Consider the following 18,647-nt stretch of genomic DNA (forward strand, 5'->3'; position numbering starts at 1 on the left):
GTTATTAACTTTTAGGTCATTCAGCAGAGACTTTTATCCAGGGCTTTTTTTTACAGTGCAGGGCATTCAACTAGCGTAGGTAAAAACACATATCACAGACATAACACGATTATTCCATGTAATTACAAGCTTATTACATAGTAATTAATTTGTGTTTAATTACAGTGGAAAAGGCCATAGGTCATTGTCTATGAGATGTAGAGGAAGTGTTGCATTGTTACATTGCATGAAACCTACTGTAGTTTTAACCATGACTTCGCTGAAACTACATCTCCCATGAGCACTTGCTTATTCCTCTGCCGCTCAACTCTCTCGCACTAGAGGTGGTTAAAAAAATAAAAAAAAAGTTTGGGAAAGAATCCCAGGAATTCGTTTCCTGTGAAATTTGGCAAGAGGAGAGAACTGGACGTAGAGCCAAACTCGGAGAGCATTGACCAAGTTCCACAGACAGAGATGGGCTCACACAACAGTCCTTTTACAGATGGACCGAGGACGAGGATGAGGACTCCCGGAGTTTAGAGCGAATTAACCCGCTTCCCCAGTCCGCTTGCACCGAGCAGGGAAAAAACACACATTACGGGGTTTCAGCCATGGCTGAACCCCTGCTGAAACGGACCTTCTCTCGGCTGCGGGGAAAGGATCGATCCCGGCGGAAAACGGACCCCAAACTTAATGGTAACTGTAAAACGATGTTTAGAGTTTTAATTCCTTTATAGACAGTTTGTATTTTTCACGTGTGTATTTTTTTTTATACCCAAACTAGATAATCAATAAGTAATCCAGCCTTACACAAATAACAGACCGCTGCAGATGTCGAAAACATGTATTCAGAAATAGGCATTTACTTGTTTTTGTGGGGCAACTCATTTCGTAGGCACGAAGAAAATACATCACTTTTCAGTAGAACATGCACGATATGTTGATGCGATTTGAGACATAGTGAATGACGCTACGTCACGGATAGGAGTGAAGCAGCAGGGTACACTTTGTATTGGTTCAACTTTAACATGTTTCACAATCCAGAAGTCACCCTGGGCATTGTTTACATTCTTCTGGTCTGTCGACGGAGAAACACAGAGACAAGAAGAAGTAGCGGAGACCGACGGCAACGGAACACATATCTAGAGAGAGTAGCATTAAGTCAAAGAAAGGACTACCTTTAACCCCGGTACGGGATACCGTTATCTAGAAACAGGCTACCGTTATCTCCGGAACGGGCTACCTTTATTTTCGAAATGGGCTACCTTTATTTTCGAAATGGGCTACCGTTATCTCCGAAACGGGCTACCTTTATTTTCGAAACAGCTACCGTTAACCCCGGTATGGGCTACCGTTATCTAGAGAATGGGCCTAATAAAATGCGTTTGTCTGCAGATGTGCCAGTGTTACATAATTCAGCCATTCAAGATCAATACAGGGAGTCAGACAGGGCGGGCCGCGCCTCTCGACCCTGCCCCAGACCCTCCTATAGCGGTTTTGTCTAAATGGGATACAGACAGCTTATGTCAAATTGACGTAAAAAGTGGATTTTTTTGTGCATTTTACCTAACCCTAACCCCTTTTCTAAAAACCTAATTATCATAACCTTCTGCTTCAGTTCTCTTAACCTGCTATGAAAAGTAAATTCTGACATAAACTGTATACCATCTAGTCAAAACCATCTATAGTCAAGATGTTACAGACAGTATACCATCTAATCAAAACCATCTATAGTCAAGATGTTACAGACAGTATACCATCTAATCAAAACCATCTATAGTCAAGATGTTACAGACAGTTGATTCCCACACATTGACACAGACAGACCACTCAGAGAGAGAAGATGATGCTGGGGGTTCGTATCCTACACAGAAACAAGAGCCAACCTACACCTCTCTCCTCTTCATCATTAGTAAAGTCAATTCACAGAAACAGGCCAACCTATACCTCCCTCCTCTTCATCATTAGTAAAGTCAACTCACAGAAACAAGAGCCAACCTATACCTCCCTCCTCTTCATCATTAGTAAAGTCAACTCACAGAAAGAGGAGCCAACCTATACCTCCCTCCTCTTTATCATTAGTAAAGTCAACTCACAGAAAGAGGAGCCAACCTATACCTCCCTCCTCTTCATCATTAGTAAAGTCAACTCACAGAAAGAGGAGCCAACCTATACCTCCCTCCTCTTCATCATTAGTAAAGTCAATTCACAGAAACAGGCCAACCTATACCTCCCTCCTCTTCATCATTAGTAAAGTCAACTCACAGAAACAGGCCAACCTATACCTCCCTCCTCTTCATCATTAGTAAAGTCAACTCACAGAAACAGGCCAACCTATACCTCCCTCCTCTTCATCATTAGTAAAGTCAACTCACAGAAACAGGCCAACCTACACCTCCCTCCTCTTCATCATTAGTAAAGTCAACTCACAGAAACAGGCCAACCTACACCTCCCTCCTCTTCATCATTAGTAAAGTCAATTCACAGAAACAGGCCAACCTATACCTCCCTCCTCTTCATCATTAGTAAAGTCAACTCACAGAAACAGGCCAACCTACACCTCCCTCCTCTTCATCATTAGTAAAGTCAACTCACAGAAACAGGAGCCAACCTACACCTCCCTCCTCTTCATCATTAGTAAAGTCAACTCACAGAAACAAGAGCCAACCTACACCTCCCTCCTCTTCATCATTAGTAAAGTCAACTCACAGAAACAAGAGCCAACCTACACCTCCCTCCTCTTCATCATTAGTAAAGTCAACTCACAGAAACAAGAGCCAACCTACACCTCCCTCCTCTTCATCATTCGTAAAGTCAACTCACAGAAACAAGAGCCAACCTACACCTCCCTCCTCTTCATCATTAGTAAAGTCAATTCACAGAAATATAAATGAAAGAGAATCATTGTGCCAGTCTCCTCTCTGCCCTCAACTCTGTAGTCATGTGAATAAGGCCTTTATAAAACTCTTGGCCTGGATTTAACCAGGGCTGGACAGCATATGGGCTGGGACTCTGTTTGAGAAAGCTGTATTTGTCCCACAGCCCCAAGGTTGAAGGGCAATGACAAACATTCATGTTGAAGTCTGTGTGAATGTGTCAACATTTAGTTTTCTCCCCTCCTCTCCTCTCCTCTCCTCTGTTTTTTCTCCTCTCCTCTTCTCTCCTTCTCTCCTCTCCTCTCCTCTCCTCTATTTTCTCCTCTCCTCTTCTCTCCTTCTCTCCTCTCCTCTCCTCTGTTTTTTCTCCTCTCCTCTTCTCTCCTTCTCTCCTCTCCTCTCCTCTCCTCTATTTTCTCCTCTCCTCTTCTCTCCTTCTCTCCTCTCCTCTGTTTTTTCTCCTCTCCTCCTCTCTCCTTCTCTCCTCTCCTCTCCTCTATTTTCTCCTCTCCTCTTCTCTCCTTCTCTCCTTCTCTCCTTCTCTCCTCTCCTCTCCTCTCCTCTCCTCTCCTCTCCTCTCCTCTCCTCTGTTTTTTCTCCTCTCCTCTCCTCTCCTCTCCTCTGTTTTTTCTCCTCTCCTCTCCTCTCCTCTCCTCTCCTCTCCTCTTCTCTCCTCTTCTCTCCTTCTCTACTCTCCTCCTCTTCACTCCTCCTCTACTCTCCTCCTCTTCCCTCTCCCCTGCAGCAGTATAATTATGGATGACATCACTGCTAGGTCAGAGGGGGGCGTGTCATATACTCCAGTGTATAACAGAGCCTGTTTTGTACAGACCCTGTTGATGAGGATGATGATGATGACGAAGCATTACGGATGAATGGACACATTGAGAAATGCTCCATCGCTAACATTAAATTGGCCCATCGCCTATAGTTGTTGCAGATGACAAACTTGAGTGGCCTGTCATGTCTGGTGATCTCATTAGTTCTGTTGGGACTACCTAGGTTCCTGGTTTCAGCAGGCTGGATGGTGAACCCAGCAGTCAGTGTGGGTTTAACCAGGCTACCGTGGGACCACATTCCCACCCTGAGAGCATGTCTGTCTGAGACATAGAATGGGGATCCCAAATGGCACTCTTTCTCCCTTTACAGAGCACTAGTTTTAAGCAGAACCTTATGGGCCCTGGTCAAAGTAGTTCACTAATAAGGCCAGAGAGCGCCATTTGGGACACAACAAGGTCTGCTCATTCTGCTGCAGTCCACTGTAATGACCTCCCACTGTAATGACCTCCCACTGTAATGACCTCCAACTGTAATGACCTCCCACTGTAATGACCTCCAACTGTAATGACCTCCAACTGTAATGACCTCCAACTGTAATGACCTCCAGTATACTACAGCCCTATTCCCTATATAGTGCACTACTTTATACTACAGCCTTATTCCCTATATAGTACACTACTCTATACTACAGCTCTATTCCCTATATAGTGCACTACTTTATACTACAGCCCTATTCCCTATATAGTACACTACTTTATACTACAGCCCTATTCCCTATATAGTGCACTACTTTATACTACAGCCCTATTCCCTATATAGTGCACTACTCTATACTACAGCCCTATTCCCTATATAGTGCACTACTTTATACTACAGCCTTATTCCCTATATAGTGCACTACTCTATACTACAGCCCTATTCCCTATATAGTGCACTACTTTATACTACAGCCCTATTCCCTATATAGTGCACTACTCTATACTACAGCCCTATTCCCTATATAGTGCACTACTCTATACTACAGCCCTATTCCCTATATAGTACACAAATTTTGAGCAGAGCCATATAGACCCTATCAAATCAAATCAAATGTTTTTTGGTCACATACACGTGTTTAGCAGATGTTATTGCGGGTGTAGTGAAATGCTTGTGTTTCTAGCTCCAACAGTGCAGTAATATCTAACTAAATGCTTGTGTTTCTAGCTCCAACAGTGCAGTAATATCTAACTAAATGCTTGTGTTCCTAGCTCCAACAGTGCAGTAGTATCTAACTAAATGCTTGTGTTCCTAGCTCCAACAGTGCAGTAATATCTAACTAAATACTTGTGTTCCTAGCTCCAACAGTGCAGTAATATCTAACTAAATGCTTGTGTTTCTAGCTCCAACAGTGCAGTAGTATCTAACTAAATGCTTGTGTTCCTAGCTCCAACAGTGCAGTAGTATCTAACTAAATGCTTGTGTTTCTAGCTCCAACAGTGCAGTAATATCTAACTAAATGCTTGTGTTCCTAGCTCCAACAGTGCAGTAGTATCTAACTAAATGCTTGTGTTCCTAGCTCCAACAGTGCAGTAATATCTAACTAAATGCTTGTGTTCCTAGCTCCAACAGTGCAGTAATATCTAACTAAATGCTTGTGTTCCTAGCTCCAACAGTGCAGTAATATCTAACTAAATGCTTGTGTTTCTAGCTCCAACAGTGCAGTAGTATCTAACTAAATGCTTGTGTTTCTAGCTCCAACAGTGCAGTAATATCTAACTAAATGCTTGTGTTCCTAGCTCCAACAGTGCAGTAGTATCTAACTAAATGCTTGTGTTCCTAGCTCCAACAGTGCAGTAATATCTAACTAAATGCTTGTGTTCCTAGCTCCAACAGTGCAGTAGTATCTAACTAAATGCTTGTGTTCCCAGCTCCAACAGTGCAGTAGTATCTAACTAAATGCTTGTGTTTCTAGCTCCAACAGTGCAGTAATATCTAACTAAATGCTTGTGTTCCTAGCTCCAACAGTGCAGTAATATCTAACTAAATGCTTGTGTTCCTAGCTCCAACAGTGCAGTAATATCTAACTAAATGCTTGTGTTCCTAGCTCCAACAGTGCAGTAATATCTAACAAAATGCTTGTGTTCCTAGCTCCAACAGTGCAGTAGTATCTAACTAAATGCTTGTGTTCCTAGCTCCAACAGTGCAGTAATATCTAACTAAATGCTTGTGTTCCTAGCTCCAACAGTGCAGTAATATCTAACTAAATGCTTGTGTTCCCAGCTCCAACAGTGCAGTAATATCTAACTAAATACTTGTGTTTCTAGCTCCAACAGTGCAGTAATATCTAACTAAATGCTTGTGTTCCTAGCTCCAAAAGTGCAGTAGTATCTAACTAAATGCTTGTGTTCCTAGCTCCAACCGTGCAGTAATATCTAACTAAATACTTGTGTTCCCAGCTCCAACAGTGCAGTAATATCTAACTAAATGCTTGTGTTCCTAGCTCCAACAGTGCAGTAGTATCTAACTAAATACTTGTGTTCCTAGCTCCAACAGTGCAGTAATATCTAACTAAATGCTTGTGTTTCTAGCTCCAACAGTGCAGTAGTATCTAACTAAATGCTTGTGTTCCTAGCTCCAACAGTGCAGTAGTATCTAACTAAATGCTTGTGTTTCTAGCTCCAACAGTGCAGTAATATCTAACTAAATACTTGTGTTCCTAGCTCCAACAGTGCAGTAGTATCTAACTAAATACTTGTGTTCCTAGCTCCAACAGTGCAGTAGTATCTAACTAAATACTTGTGTTCCTAGCTCCAACAGTGCAGTAATATCTAACAAAACACAACAAAACACACATCTAAAAGTAAAAGAATGTAATTAAGAAATATATAAATATTAGGATGAGCAATGTTGTAGTGACATTGACTAAAATACAGTAGAATAGAATACAGTATATACATATGAGATGACTAAAGCAGTATGTAAACATTATTAAAGTGACCAGTGTTCCATTATTAAAGTGACCAGTGTTCCATTATTAAAGTGACCAGTGTTCCATTATTAAAGTGACCAGTGTTCCATTATTAAAGTGACCAGTGATTCCATGTCTATAGGGCAGCAGCCTCTAAGGTGCAGGGTTGAGAGTGACTAGTGTTCCATTATTAAAGTGACCAGTGATTCCATGTCTATGTATATAGGGCAGCAACCTCTAAGGTGCAGGGTTGAGTAACCAGGTGGTAGCTGGCTAGTGATGGCTGTTTAACAGTCTAAGGCGTTGTTGCGCCTGCTTCACCACCCTGTCTGTGTGGGTGGACCATTTCAGATTGTCAGTGATGTGTACGCCGAGGAACTTGTAGCTTTCTGCCTTCTCCGCCGCTGTCCCGTCGATGTGGACGGGGTGGTGCTCCCTCTGCTGTTTCCTGAAGTCCACGATCAGCTCCTTTGTTTTGTTGACGTTGAGTGAGAGTTTATTTTCCTGACACCACACTCCGAGTGCCCTCACCTCCTCCCTGTAGGCCGTCTCCTCGTTGTTGGTAATCAAGCCCACTAGGTCCACAGACGATGCAATCTCTGTGTCGTCTGCAAATTTGATGATTGAGTTGGAGTTGTGCATAGCCACGCAGTCATAGGTGAGTACAGGAGGGGGCTGAGCACGTACCCTTTTGGGGACCCAGTGTTGAGGATCAGCGAAGTGGAGGTGATGTTTCCTACCTTCACCACCGAGGGGCTGCTCGTCAGGAAGTCCAAGACCCGGTTACACAGGGCGGGGTTCAGACCCAGGGCCTCCAGCTTAATGATGAGCTTGGAGGGTACTATGGTGTTGAATGCTGAGCTGTAGTCAATGAACAGCATTCTTACATAGGTATTCCTCTTGTCCAGATGGTTTAGGGCAGTGTGCAGTGTGGTTGAGATTGCATCGTCTGTGGACCTATTGGGGCGGTAAGCAAATTGGAGTGGGTGTCAGGTAGGGTGGAGGTGATATGGTCCTTGACTAGTCTCTTAAAGCACTTCATGATGACAGAAGTGAGTGCTATGGGGCGATAGTCATTTAGTTCCTGTACCTTAGCTTTCTTGGGTACAGGAACAATGGTGGACATCTTGAAGCAAGTGGGAACAGGAGACTGGGATAGGGAGAGATTGAATATGTCTGTAAACACACCAGCCAGCTAGTCTACGCATGCTCTGAGGACGCGGCTAGGGATGCCGTCTGGGCCGGTAGCCTTGTGAGGGTTAAGATCCTTAAATGTCTTCCTCACGTCAGCCACGGAGAAGGAGAGCCCACAGTCTTTGGGAGTGGGTCGCGTCGGTGGCACTGTGTTATCCCCAAAGCGGGCGAAGAAAGTGTTCAGCTTGTCCGGGAGCAAGACGTCGGTGGCACTGTGTTATCCCCAAAGCGGGCGAAGAAGGTGTTCAGCTTGTCCGGGAGCAAGACGTCGGTGGCACTGTGTTATCCCCAAAGCGGGCGAAGAAGGTGTTCAGCTTGTCTGGGAGCAAGACGTCGGTGGCACTGTGTTATCCCCAAAGCTGGCGAAGAAGGTGTTCAGCTTGTCCGGGAGCAAGACGTCAGTGGCACTGTGTTATCCCCAAAGCTGGCGAAGAAGGTGTTTAGCTTGTCCGGGAGCAAGACGCCAGGGTCCGCGATGTGGCTGGTTTTCCCTTTGCAGTCTGTGATTGCCTGTAGACCCTGTCACATATGTTTCATGTCTGAGCCGTTGAATTGCGACTCCACTTTGTCTCTGTACTGACGTTTTGCCTGTTTGATTGCCTTATGGAGGGAATAACTACACTGTTTGTATTCAGCCATATTCCCAGTCACCTTGCCATGGTTAAATGCGGTGGCTCGTGCTTTCAGTTTTTGCGCGAATGCTGCCATCTATTCACGGTTTCTGGGTAGTTTTTAATAGTCACAGTGGGACATCCCCTATACAATTCCTGATGAACTCAGTCACCTCAATGTTATTCTCAGAGGCTACCCAGAACATGTCCCAGGCCGCATGATCAAAACAATGTTGAAGCATGGATTCTGATTGGTCAGACCAGCGTTGAATAGATCTTAGCACGGGTACTTCCTGTTTAAGTTTCTGCATATAGGAAGGGAGGAGCAAAATGGAGTTGTGATCTGATTTGCCAAAAGGAGTGCGGGGGAGGGCCATGTAGGCATTTCGAAAGGGGGAGTAGCAGTGTTTTACCAGAGGGAGAACTACAGTCAATGTGTTGATAGAACTTTGGTAGCTTTTTTCCTCAAATTTGATTTGGCAGCTACAGTAACTGCGGCCTCAGGATATGTGGTTTGCAGTTTGCATAAAGTCCAGTGTAGTTCCTTGTGGGCCGTCGTGGTATCGGCTTGAGTTGGAATATACACGGCTGTGACTATAACCGGAGAGAATTATCTTGGGAGTTTTGATTGTGAGGTATTCTAGATCGGGATTAGTGGTTAATCATGAAACAACCCCGTCTTTCTTCTTCCCGGAGAAGATAATCTTAATTCCTGTCTGCGCGATGAACTGAGAACCCAGCTGGCTGTATGGATGGGGACTGTATATCCAGAGAGTTCTTAATTCCTGTCTGCGCGATGAACTGAGAACCCAGCTGGCTGTATGGACGGGGACTGTATATCCGGAGAGGACCATGGTTCCGTGAAACAGAGTATGTTACAGTCTCAGATGTCTCTGTGAAAGGAGATCTCTGGAAGGAGATCCTCGCCCTGAGCTCGTCTTCTTTATTGTGACTGAGACTGAACATTAGCGTGTAATGGGAAGTGGTGGATGGTGTGTTCGCCTCCTGAGTCGGACTAGAACTCCACTCCGAATTAGAGGTCGACCAATTATTTATTATATTTAGCATTATTTATTGCCTTACCTCCTCACGCCATTTGCACACACTGTATATAGACTTTCTTTTTTTTCTATTGTGTTATTGACTGTACGCTTGTTTATTCCATGTGTAACTCTGTGTTGTTGTTTACTCCATGTGTAACTCTGTGTTGTTGTTTGTGTCGCACTGCTTTGCTTTATCTTGGCCAGGTCGCCAGTTGTAAATGAGAACTTGTTCTCAACTGGCCTCCCTGGTTAAATAAAGATGTTCTCAACTAGCCTACCTGGTTAAATAAAGGTGTTCTCAACTGGCCTACCTGGTTAAATAAAGGTGTTCTCAACTAGCCTACCTGGTTAAATAAAGGTGTTCTCAACTGGCCTACCTGGTTAAATAAAGGTGTTCTCAACTGGCCTACCTGGTTAAATAAAGGTGTTCTCAACTGGCCTACCTGGTTAAATAAAGGTGAATAAAATACATAAGTAAGTGGATGGCAGTAAAGGGCCTTGAGTACTGCCTAATTAGAGCCGATTTCAATTTTTCATAACAATCGGTAATCAGCCTTTTTTTGGATGCCGATTATGGCCGATTGGACTCCACGAGGAGACTGTTGCAGGCTGACTACCTGTTATGCGAGTGCAGTGTCAAAGGGACCTTGTGGCTGCAAGGAGCCAAGGATAAGTTGCTAGCTAGCATTAAACTTATCTTATGAAAAAAACAATCAATCTTAACATAAACACTAGTTAACTACACATGGTTGATGATATTACTAGGTTAACTAGCTTGTCCTGCGTTGCATATAATCAATGCGGTGCCTATTAATTTATCATCGAATAACAGGCTCTTTGCGAACCGTGTGTAAAGACCGTAATTAATTTTACAGAATTTCACATAATTATGACATAACATTGAAGGTTGTACAGAAATATTTACACTTAGGGCCATTCGATCAAATACGGAACGGTTCCGTATTTCACTGAAATAATAAACGTTTTGTTTTCGAAATGATAGTTTCCGGATTTGACCATATTAATGACCAAAGGCTTGTATTTCTGTGTGTTTATTATAAATAAGTCTATGATTTGATATTTGATAGAGCAGTCTGAGCAGTGGTAGGCAGCAGCAGGCTGGTAAGCATTCATTCAAACAAACTTTACTGCGTTTTTGCCAGCAGCTCTTAGCAATGCTTGAGGCACAGTGCAGTTTATGACTTCAATCCTATCAACTCCCAAGATTAGACTGGCAATACTAAAGTGCCTATAAGAACATCTAATAGTCAAAAGGTATATGAAATACAAATGGTATAGAGAGAAATAGTCGACGCGTCATAATTCCTATAATAACTACAACCTAAAACTTCTTACCTGGGAATATTGAAGAACTGGGAATATTGAACCACCAGCTTTCATATGTTCTCATGTTCTGAGCAAGGAACTGAAACGTTAGCTTTCTTTCATGGCACATATTGCACTTTTACTTTCTTCTCCAACACTTTGTTTTTGCATTATTTAAGCCAAATTGAACATGTTTCATTATTTATTTGAGACTAAATTGATTTTATTTATGTATTATATTATGTTAAAATAAAACTGTTCGTTGTTCATTCAGTATTGATGTAATATTATTGATGTAATTGTCATTATTACAAGAGGTATTCGATAGCGATATCGGTGTTGAAAAATCCCAATCGGTCGACCTCTACTCCGAATACCTCTTCTCCGCCGGCTGCGTCTTGGTGCAGCCTCTGGGATAAGTTCAATCGCCCTGGGGGGTACGAACGAAGGATCCAATTTTGTAAATAACACACCAAAAAAACAAAATACTGCAACGTTGTTTAGGAGCTGGAAGCAGAGCTGCCATGTCTGAAGGGCGCCATCTTACCATAGGAATTGGGCGGCATTTGGGACGCTGGCTACGATTAAATACTGTACTGGTACATTCTAGAAGTGTACTGTTGCTCTCTCGTGCTCTCTCTCTCTCTCTCTCTCCCTCTCTCTCTCTCCCTCTCTCCCTCTCTCTCTCTCTCTCTCCCTCTCTCCCTCTCTCTCTCTCTCTCTCCCTCTCTCCCTCTCTCTCTCTCTCTCTCTCTCTCTCTCTCTCCCTCTCTCTCTCTCTCTCTCGCCCTCTCTCTCTTTCTCTCTCTCTCTCTCTCTCTCTCTCTCTCTCTCTCTCTCTCCCTCTCTCCCTCTCTCTGTGTATATTATAAGCTATATACAGTGTTTTTAACAATGTGTAAATAGTTGTAGTATGAATAGTATAAAGATAAATATTTGTTGTATTTACGGTGTTGTTTGGTTCTCTCTTCTCTCTCTGGCCCCTCCCTCCTCTCACTCTGGCCCCTCCCTCCCCTCGCTCTGGCCCCTCCCTCCTCTCTCTCTGGCCTCTTTCCCCTCTCGCTCTAGCCCCTCCCTCCTCTCACTCTGCCCCCTCTCTCCTCTCTCTGGCCCCTCCCTCCTCTCTTTACCCACTCCTCCTCTCGCCATGGCCCCTCCCTCTTCTCTTTACCCCCTCCCACCTCTCTCTCTGGCCCCTCCCTCCTCTCTTTACCCTCTCCCTCCTCTCTCTCTGGCCCCTCTCTCCTCTCTCTGCCCCCTCCCTCATCTCTCTGCCCCCTCTCTCCTCTCTCTGCCCCTCCCTCATATTCTCAGCCCTCTATGGAATGGCTTCTTGCTTGTTATGTCTAAAATAGGAAAAGTTGCTGCTGGCTGGATTGTTACGCAATTGAGTGTGTGTATAAACACCATGCCACTAAGACGTGAAGCTATGCAAGAGTGTGTGTGTGTGTGTGTGTTAAAAAGAGGAGTCACTTACTACACAATCTACATCATCAGCCCTGCATGGACCAGACAATGAAACTATTTACTCTCCTCTCTTGCCCCCTCTCTCCTGTCTCTGCCCTCTCTCTCCTCTCTCTGCCCCCTCTCTCCTGTCTCTGCCCCCTCTCTCCTCTCATGCCCCCTCTCTCCTGTCTCTGCCCTCTCTCTCCTCTCTCTGCCACCTCTCTCCTGTCTCTGCCACCTCTCTCATCTCTCTGCCCCCTCTCTCCTGTCTCTGCCCCCCTCCTGTCTCGCCCCCTCTCTGCCCCCTCTCTCCTGTCTCTGCCACCTCTCTCCTGCCCCCTCTCTCCTCTCTATGTCCTCTCTCTCCTCTCTACATCATCAGCCCTGCATGGACCAGACAATGAAACGATTTACTCTCCTCTCTCTGCCCCCTCTCTCCTGTCTCTGCCCTCTCTCTCCTCTCTCTCTGCCCCCTCTCTCCCTTCCCTCTCTCCCACGCCCCCTCCTGTCTCTGCCCTCTCTCTCTCTGCCCCCTCTCTCGTCCCCTGCCCCCTCTCCCTCTCTGCCCCCTCTCTCCTGTCTCTGCCCTCTCTCTCCCTCTCTCTGCCCCTCTCTTGTCTCTGCCCCCTCCTGTCTCTGCCCCCTCTCTCTCTGCCCCCTCTCCTGTCTCTGCCACCTCTCTCCTGCCCCCTCTCCTGTCTCTGCCCCCTCTCTCCTCTCTCTGCCCCCTCTCTCTGTCTCTTCCCCCTCTCTCATCTCTATGTCCCCTCTCTCCCTCTCTCTGCCCCCTCTCTCCTCTCTATGCCCCCCTCTCTCCTGTCTCTGCCCCCTCTCTCCTCTCTACATCATCAGCCCTGCATGGACCAGACAATGAAACTATTTACTCTCCTCTCTCTGCCCCCTCTCTCTCTGCCCCCTCTCCTGTCTCTGCCCCCTCTCTCCCTCTCTCTCGCCCCTCTCTCTCTATGCCCCCTCTCCCTTCTACATCATCAGCCCTGCATGGACCAGACAATGAAACTATTTACTCTCCTCTCTGCCCCCTCTCTCCTCCTCTGCCCCCTCTCTCCTGCTCTCTCTCTCTCTCTCTGCCCCCTATCTCCTGTCTCTGCCCCTCTCTCCTCTCTGCCCCCTCCTCCTGTCTCTGCCACCTCTCTCCTCTCTCTGCCCCCTCCTGTCTCTGCCCTCTCTCTCCTCTCTGCCCCCTCTCTCCTGTCTCTGCCCCCTCTCTCCCTCTCTCTGCCCCCTCTCTCCTGTCTCTGCCACCTCTCTCCTCTCTTGCCCCCTCTCTCCTGTCTCTGCCACCTCTCTCCTCTCTGCCCCCTCTCCCGCTGTCTCTGCCCCCTCTCTCCCTCTCTTTGCCCCCTCTCTCTGCCCCCTCTCTCTTGTCTCTTCCCCCTCTCTCCATCCTCATGTCCCCTCTCTCTCTGCCCCCTCTCTCTCTATGCCCCCTCTCTCCTGTCTCTGCCCCCTCCTCTCTCTACATCATCAGCCCTGCATGGACCAGACAATGAAACGATTTACTCTCTCTCTGCCCCCTCTCTCCTGTCTCTGCCCTCTCTCTCCTCTCTCTGCCCCCTCTCTCCGTCCCTCTGCCACCTCTCTCCTCTCTGCCCCCTCTCTCCGTCTCCTTGCTCCCTCTCTCCTCTCTCTGCCCCCTCTCTCCTGTCTCTGCCCCCTCTCTCTCTCTCTGCCCCCTCTCTCCTCTCTATGCCCTCTCTCTCCTCTCTACATCATCAGCCCTGCATGGACCAGACAATGAAACTATTTACTCTCCTCTCTCTGCCCCCTCTCTCCTGTCTCTGCCCTCTCTCTCCTCTGTCCCTCCTCTCTCTGCCCCCTCTCTCCTCTCTCTGCCCCCTCTCTCCTCTCTGCCCCCTCTCTCCTGTCTCTGCCCTCTCTCTCCCCTCTCTCTGCCCCCTCCTGTCTCTGCCCCCCTCCCTCTGCCCCCTCTCTCCTCTCTCTGCCCCCTCTCTCCTCTCTACATCATCAGCCCTGCTGTAGATGGTCTACTGGACCAGACAATGAAACTATTTCAACGATGACTGTGTTCTGCATGCAGACGTGTGATTTAACAGTTTACAGTGTGTAGACACATTGACCTCTCCTCCTCTCCCTCACTCTCTCTCTCCTCCCTCTCCGTCACTCTCTCTCCTCTCCGTCACTCTGTCTCTCTCTCTCTTCTCCCTCACTCTCTCTCTCTCCTCTCCGTCCACTCTGTTTCTCTATCCTCTCCCTCACTCTCTCTCTCTCCCTCTCCGTCACTCTGTTTCTCTCTCTCCTCTCCCTCACTCTGTTTCTCTCTCCTCTCCCTCACTCTGTTTCTCTCTTCTCTCCCTCACTCTGTTTCTCTCTCTCCCTCCCTCCCTCACTCTCTCTCTCTCCCTCTCCTCTCCCTCACTCTGTCTCTCTCTCCTCTCCCTCACTCTGTCTCTCTCTCTCCCTCTCCCTCACTCTCTCTTCACTCTCCCTCACGCTCTCTCTCTCTCCCTCCTCTCCCTCACTCTGTCTCTCTCTCTCCTCTCCCTCACTCTGTCTCTCTCTCCTCTCCCTCACTCTCTCTCTCTCCTATCCTCTCCCTCACTCTGTCTCTCTCTCCTCTCCCTCTCTCCTTCTACTCTACCTCTCTCCTCCTCTCCTCTCCCTCACTCTGTCTCTTTCTCCTCTTCCTCACTCTCTCACCTCTCTTCCTCTCCCTCACTCTGTCTCTCTCTCTCCCTCTCCCTCACTTTATCTATCTCCTCTCCCTTCCTCACTCTCTGTCTCTCTCTCTCCTCTCCCTCCATTTCTCTGATTTCATTCTGTGAGTTATACACAAATCATTTCTTTTCAACCCGTCTGCTAAATATCTTTCCTGAAACCCTCCAACACAGTCTCCTCCACTCTTTGAATCAGACGAGACACTGTTCATAAGTCTTATGGCCAGTTGGATGATAGTTCTGGTACTACTCGTATCTCCTACATTACCAACATGTGTGACATCCCGCAGGAACTAACTTAGCAGGAGCAGCTGTAGCAGCATTTGTTATGTAATGAAAAACATTTATAGGGGGGGGGGGGGGGGGTGTAACACAAACATACTTCCTACTTGCTCCTTAGCGTTTGACTTCCTGTTTTTCCAGTTAGAGAAATATTGATATGTTTTAACCCTGTGTTTTTTTTTTTTTTACTACTTCCCTTTTCCACTGCTTCCTGTCGGCTGCTGTCCTGTTTGAGATTTTAACTCTCTAAAATTAGGGACGTCTGGGAAGGAGACGAAGGAAACGTCTCAAATGGCACCCTATTCCCTATAATAGTGCACTACTTTAACAAAAAAATGGCACCCTATTCCCTATATAATAGTGCACTACTTTAACCAGAAATGGCACCCTATTCCCTATAATAGTGCACTACTTTAACCAGAAATGGCACCCTATTCCCTATAATAGTGCACTACTTTAACCAGAAATGGCACCCTATTCCCTAAATAGTGCACTACTTTAACCAGAAATGGCACCCTATTCCCTATAATAGTGCACTACTTTAACCAGAAATGGCACCCTATTCCCTATAATAGTGCACTACTTTAACCAGAAATGGCACCCTATTCCCTATAATAGTGCACTACTTTAACCAGAAATGGCACCCTATCCCCTATAATAGTGGCTCTGGACAGAAGTAGTGCACTAGAAAGGGAATGGGGATCCCACTTGTGACGTTTGTGGGAGGGGGAGAGAGACAGACAGACTGAGTGAAGGAACAAGATCTTCTACCAGTGGACTGTTCATAACCCTGTGATTTATATCACAATGTACAGTAGATATACAGGTGGAGGATGTGGGCTGGATGAAGGAACAAGATATTCTACCAGTGGACTGTTCATAACCCTGTGATTTATATCACAATGTACAGTAGATATACAGGTGGAGGATGTGGGCTGGATGAAGGAAAAGCCACAGCCGGTTCTGTTTGGCTCCGTGTTTGGCACGGCTGTAGAATAAGGAGGGATGGATTCTAGCTGCTGTCTTTCAGCATTAGTAGAATAATGAGGGATGGATTCTAGCTGATGTCTTTCAGCGTTAGTAGAATAATGAGGGATGGATTCTAGCTGATGTCTTTCAGCATTAGTAGAATAATGAGGGATGGATTCTAGCTGATGTCTTTCAGCATTAGTAGAATAATGAGGGATGGATTCTAGCTGCTGTCTTTCAGCATTAGTAGAATAATGAGGGATGGATTCTAGCTGATGTCTTTCAGCATTAGTAGAATAATGAGGGATGGATTCTAGCTGCTGTCTTTCAGCATTAGTAGAATAATGAGGGATGGATTCTAGCTGATGTCTTTCAGCATTAGTAGAATAATGAGGGATGGAATTCCAGCCATGTCTTTCAGCGTTAGTAGAATAATGAGGGATGGATCTAGCTGCTGTCTTTCAGCATTAGTAGAATAATGAGGGATGGATTCTAGCTGCTGTCTTTCAGCATTAGTAGAATAATAATGAGGGATGGATTCTAGCTGATGTATTTCAGCATTAGTAGAATAATGAGGGATGGATTCTAAGAGCTATGTCTTTCAGCATTAGTAGAATAATGAGGGATGGATTCTAGCTGATGTCTTTCAGCGTTAGTAGAATAATGAGGGATGGATTCTAGCTGATGTCTTTCAGCATTAGTAGAATACTGAGGGATGGATTCTAGCTGATGTCTTTCACCGTTAGTAGAATAATGAGGGATGGATTCTAGCTGATGTATTTCAGCGTTAGTAGAATAATGAGGGATGGATTCTCTAGCTGATGTCTTTCAGCATTAGTAGAATAATGAGGGATGGATTCTAGCTGCTGTCTTTCAGCATTAGTAGAATAATGAGGGATAGATTCTAGCTGCTATCTTTCAGCATTAGTAGAATAATGAGGGATGGATTCTAGCTGATGTCTTTCAGCATTAGTAGAATAATGAGGGATAGATTCTAGCTTCTGTCTTTCAGCATTAGTAGAATAATGAGGGATGGATTCTAGCTGATGTCTTTCAGCATTAGTAGAATAATGAGGGATGGATTATAGCTGCTGTCTTTCAGCATTAGTAGAATAATGAGGGATGGATTCTAGCTGATGTCTTTCAGCATTTGTAGAATAATGAGGGATGGATTCTAGCTGATGTCTTTCAGAATTAGTAGAATAATGAGGGATGGATTCTAAGCTGATGTCTTTCAGCATTAGTAGAATAATGAGGGATGGATTCTAGCTGCTGTCTTTCAGTATTAGTAGAATAATGAGGGATGGATTCTAGCTGATGTATTTCAGCATTAGTAGAATAATGAGGGATGGATTCTAGCTGATGTCTTTCAGCATTTGTAGAATAATGAGGGATGGATTCTAGCTGATGTCTTTCAGCATTAGTAGAATAATGAGGGATGGATTCTAGCTGCTGTCTTTCAACATTGGACACTGTGTTCTGCTGGGATGCTGACTAGCTGCCGTTTGTACCAGTGCAGTAATAAGTGGGGCCAGCCAAATGTTTAGATGGGAGTTCCCATGTTACCACTCCTTTCCTCTCCTCTGTTTGGCTCCCAAATGCCACCCTATTCTCTATATAGTGGCCCTGATCAGAAGTAGTGCACTATAAAGGGGAATAAGGTGCCATTTGGGATGAGCCTTCCTCTCCTCTGTCTCGTGCACCGTTATCAGATGCTACTCTAACTAGAAGATTCCTGTGGCCCTGCTGAGACAACTACCCCTCTCAGACCCAGAGATCAGATGCTACTCTCTATCTCGAAAGTTCCAATGGCCCTGCTGAGACAACTACCCCTCTCAGACCCACAGATCAGATGCTACTCTCTATCTCGAAAGTTCCAATGGCCCTGCTGAGACAACTACCCCTCTCAGACCCACAGATCAGATGCTACTCTCTATCTCGAAAGTTCCAATGGCCCTGCTGAGACAACTACCCCTCTCAGACCCACAGATCAGATGCTACTCTAGCTAGAAGGTTCCTGTGGCCCTGCTGAGACAACTACCCCCCTCAGACCCAGAGATCAGATGCTACTCTCTAGCTAGAAGGTTCCTGTGGCCCTGCTGAGACAACTACCCCTCTCAGACCCAGAGATCAGATGCTACTCTAACTAGAAGGTTCCTGTGGCCCTGCTGAGACAACTACCCCTCTCAGACCCAGAGATCAGATGCTACTCTCTAACTAGAAGGTTCCTGTAGTCCTGCTGAGACAACTACCCCTCTCAGACTCACAGATCAGATGCTACTCTCTAGCTAGAAGGTTCCTGTGGCCCTGCTGAGACAACTACCCCTCTCAGACCCACAGATCAGATGCTATGCTAACTAGAAGGTTCCTGTAGTCCTGCTGAGACAACTACCCCTCTCACACCCAGAGATCAGATGCTACTCTAACTAGAAGGTTCCTGTAGCCCTGCTGAAACAACCCCCCCTCAGACCCACAGATCAGATGCTACTCTAGCTAGA

General features: G+C 45.9%; 1 protein-coding gene across 1 annotated transcript in view; it reads left to right on the plus strand.

Annotated features, from left to right (window-relative positions):
* The first annotated feature begins 374 nt into the window (after positions 1 to 374).
* The window catches only part of syde1 (synapse defective Rho GTPase homolog 1), a 76,503-nt gene continuing 58,230 nt past the window's right edge, over positions 375 to 18,647 (plus strand). Inside the window, exon 1 of the mRNA XM_090217879.1 lies at positions 375 to 675. Within this exon, the coding sequence (XP_090074005.1) occupies positions 591 to 675 (85 nt within the window). The 5' untranslated portion in view covers positions 375 to 590. The remainder of the gene's footprint in view (positions 676 to 18,647) is intronic.

The sequence above is a fragment of the Oncorhynchus mykiss genome, chromosome 23, assembly GCF_057628025.1.
Source record: "Oncorhynchus mykiss isolate SJ-2025 chromosome 23, ASM5762802v1, whole genome shotgun sequence".
In the NCBI taxonomy this organism is placed as follows: Eukaryota; Metazoa; Chordata; class Actinopteri; order Salmoniformes; family Salmonidae; genus Oncorhynchus; species Oncorhynchus mykiss.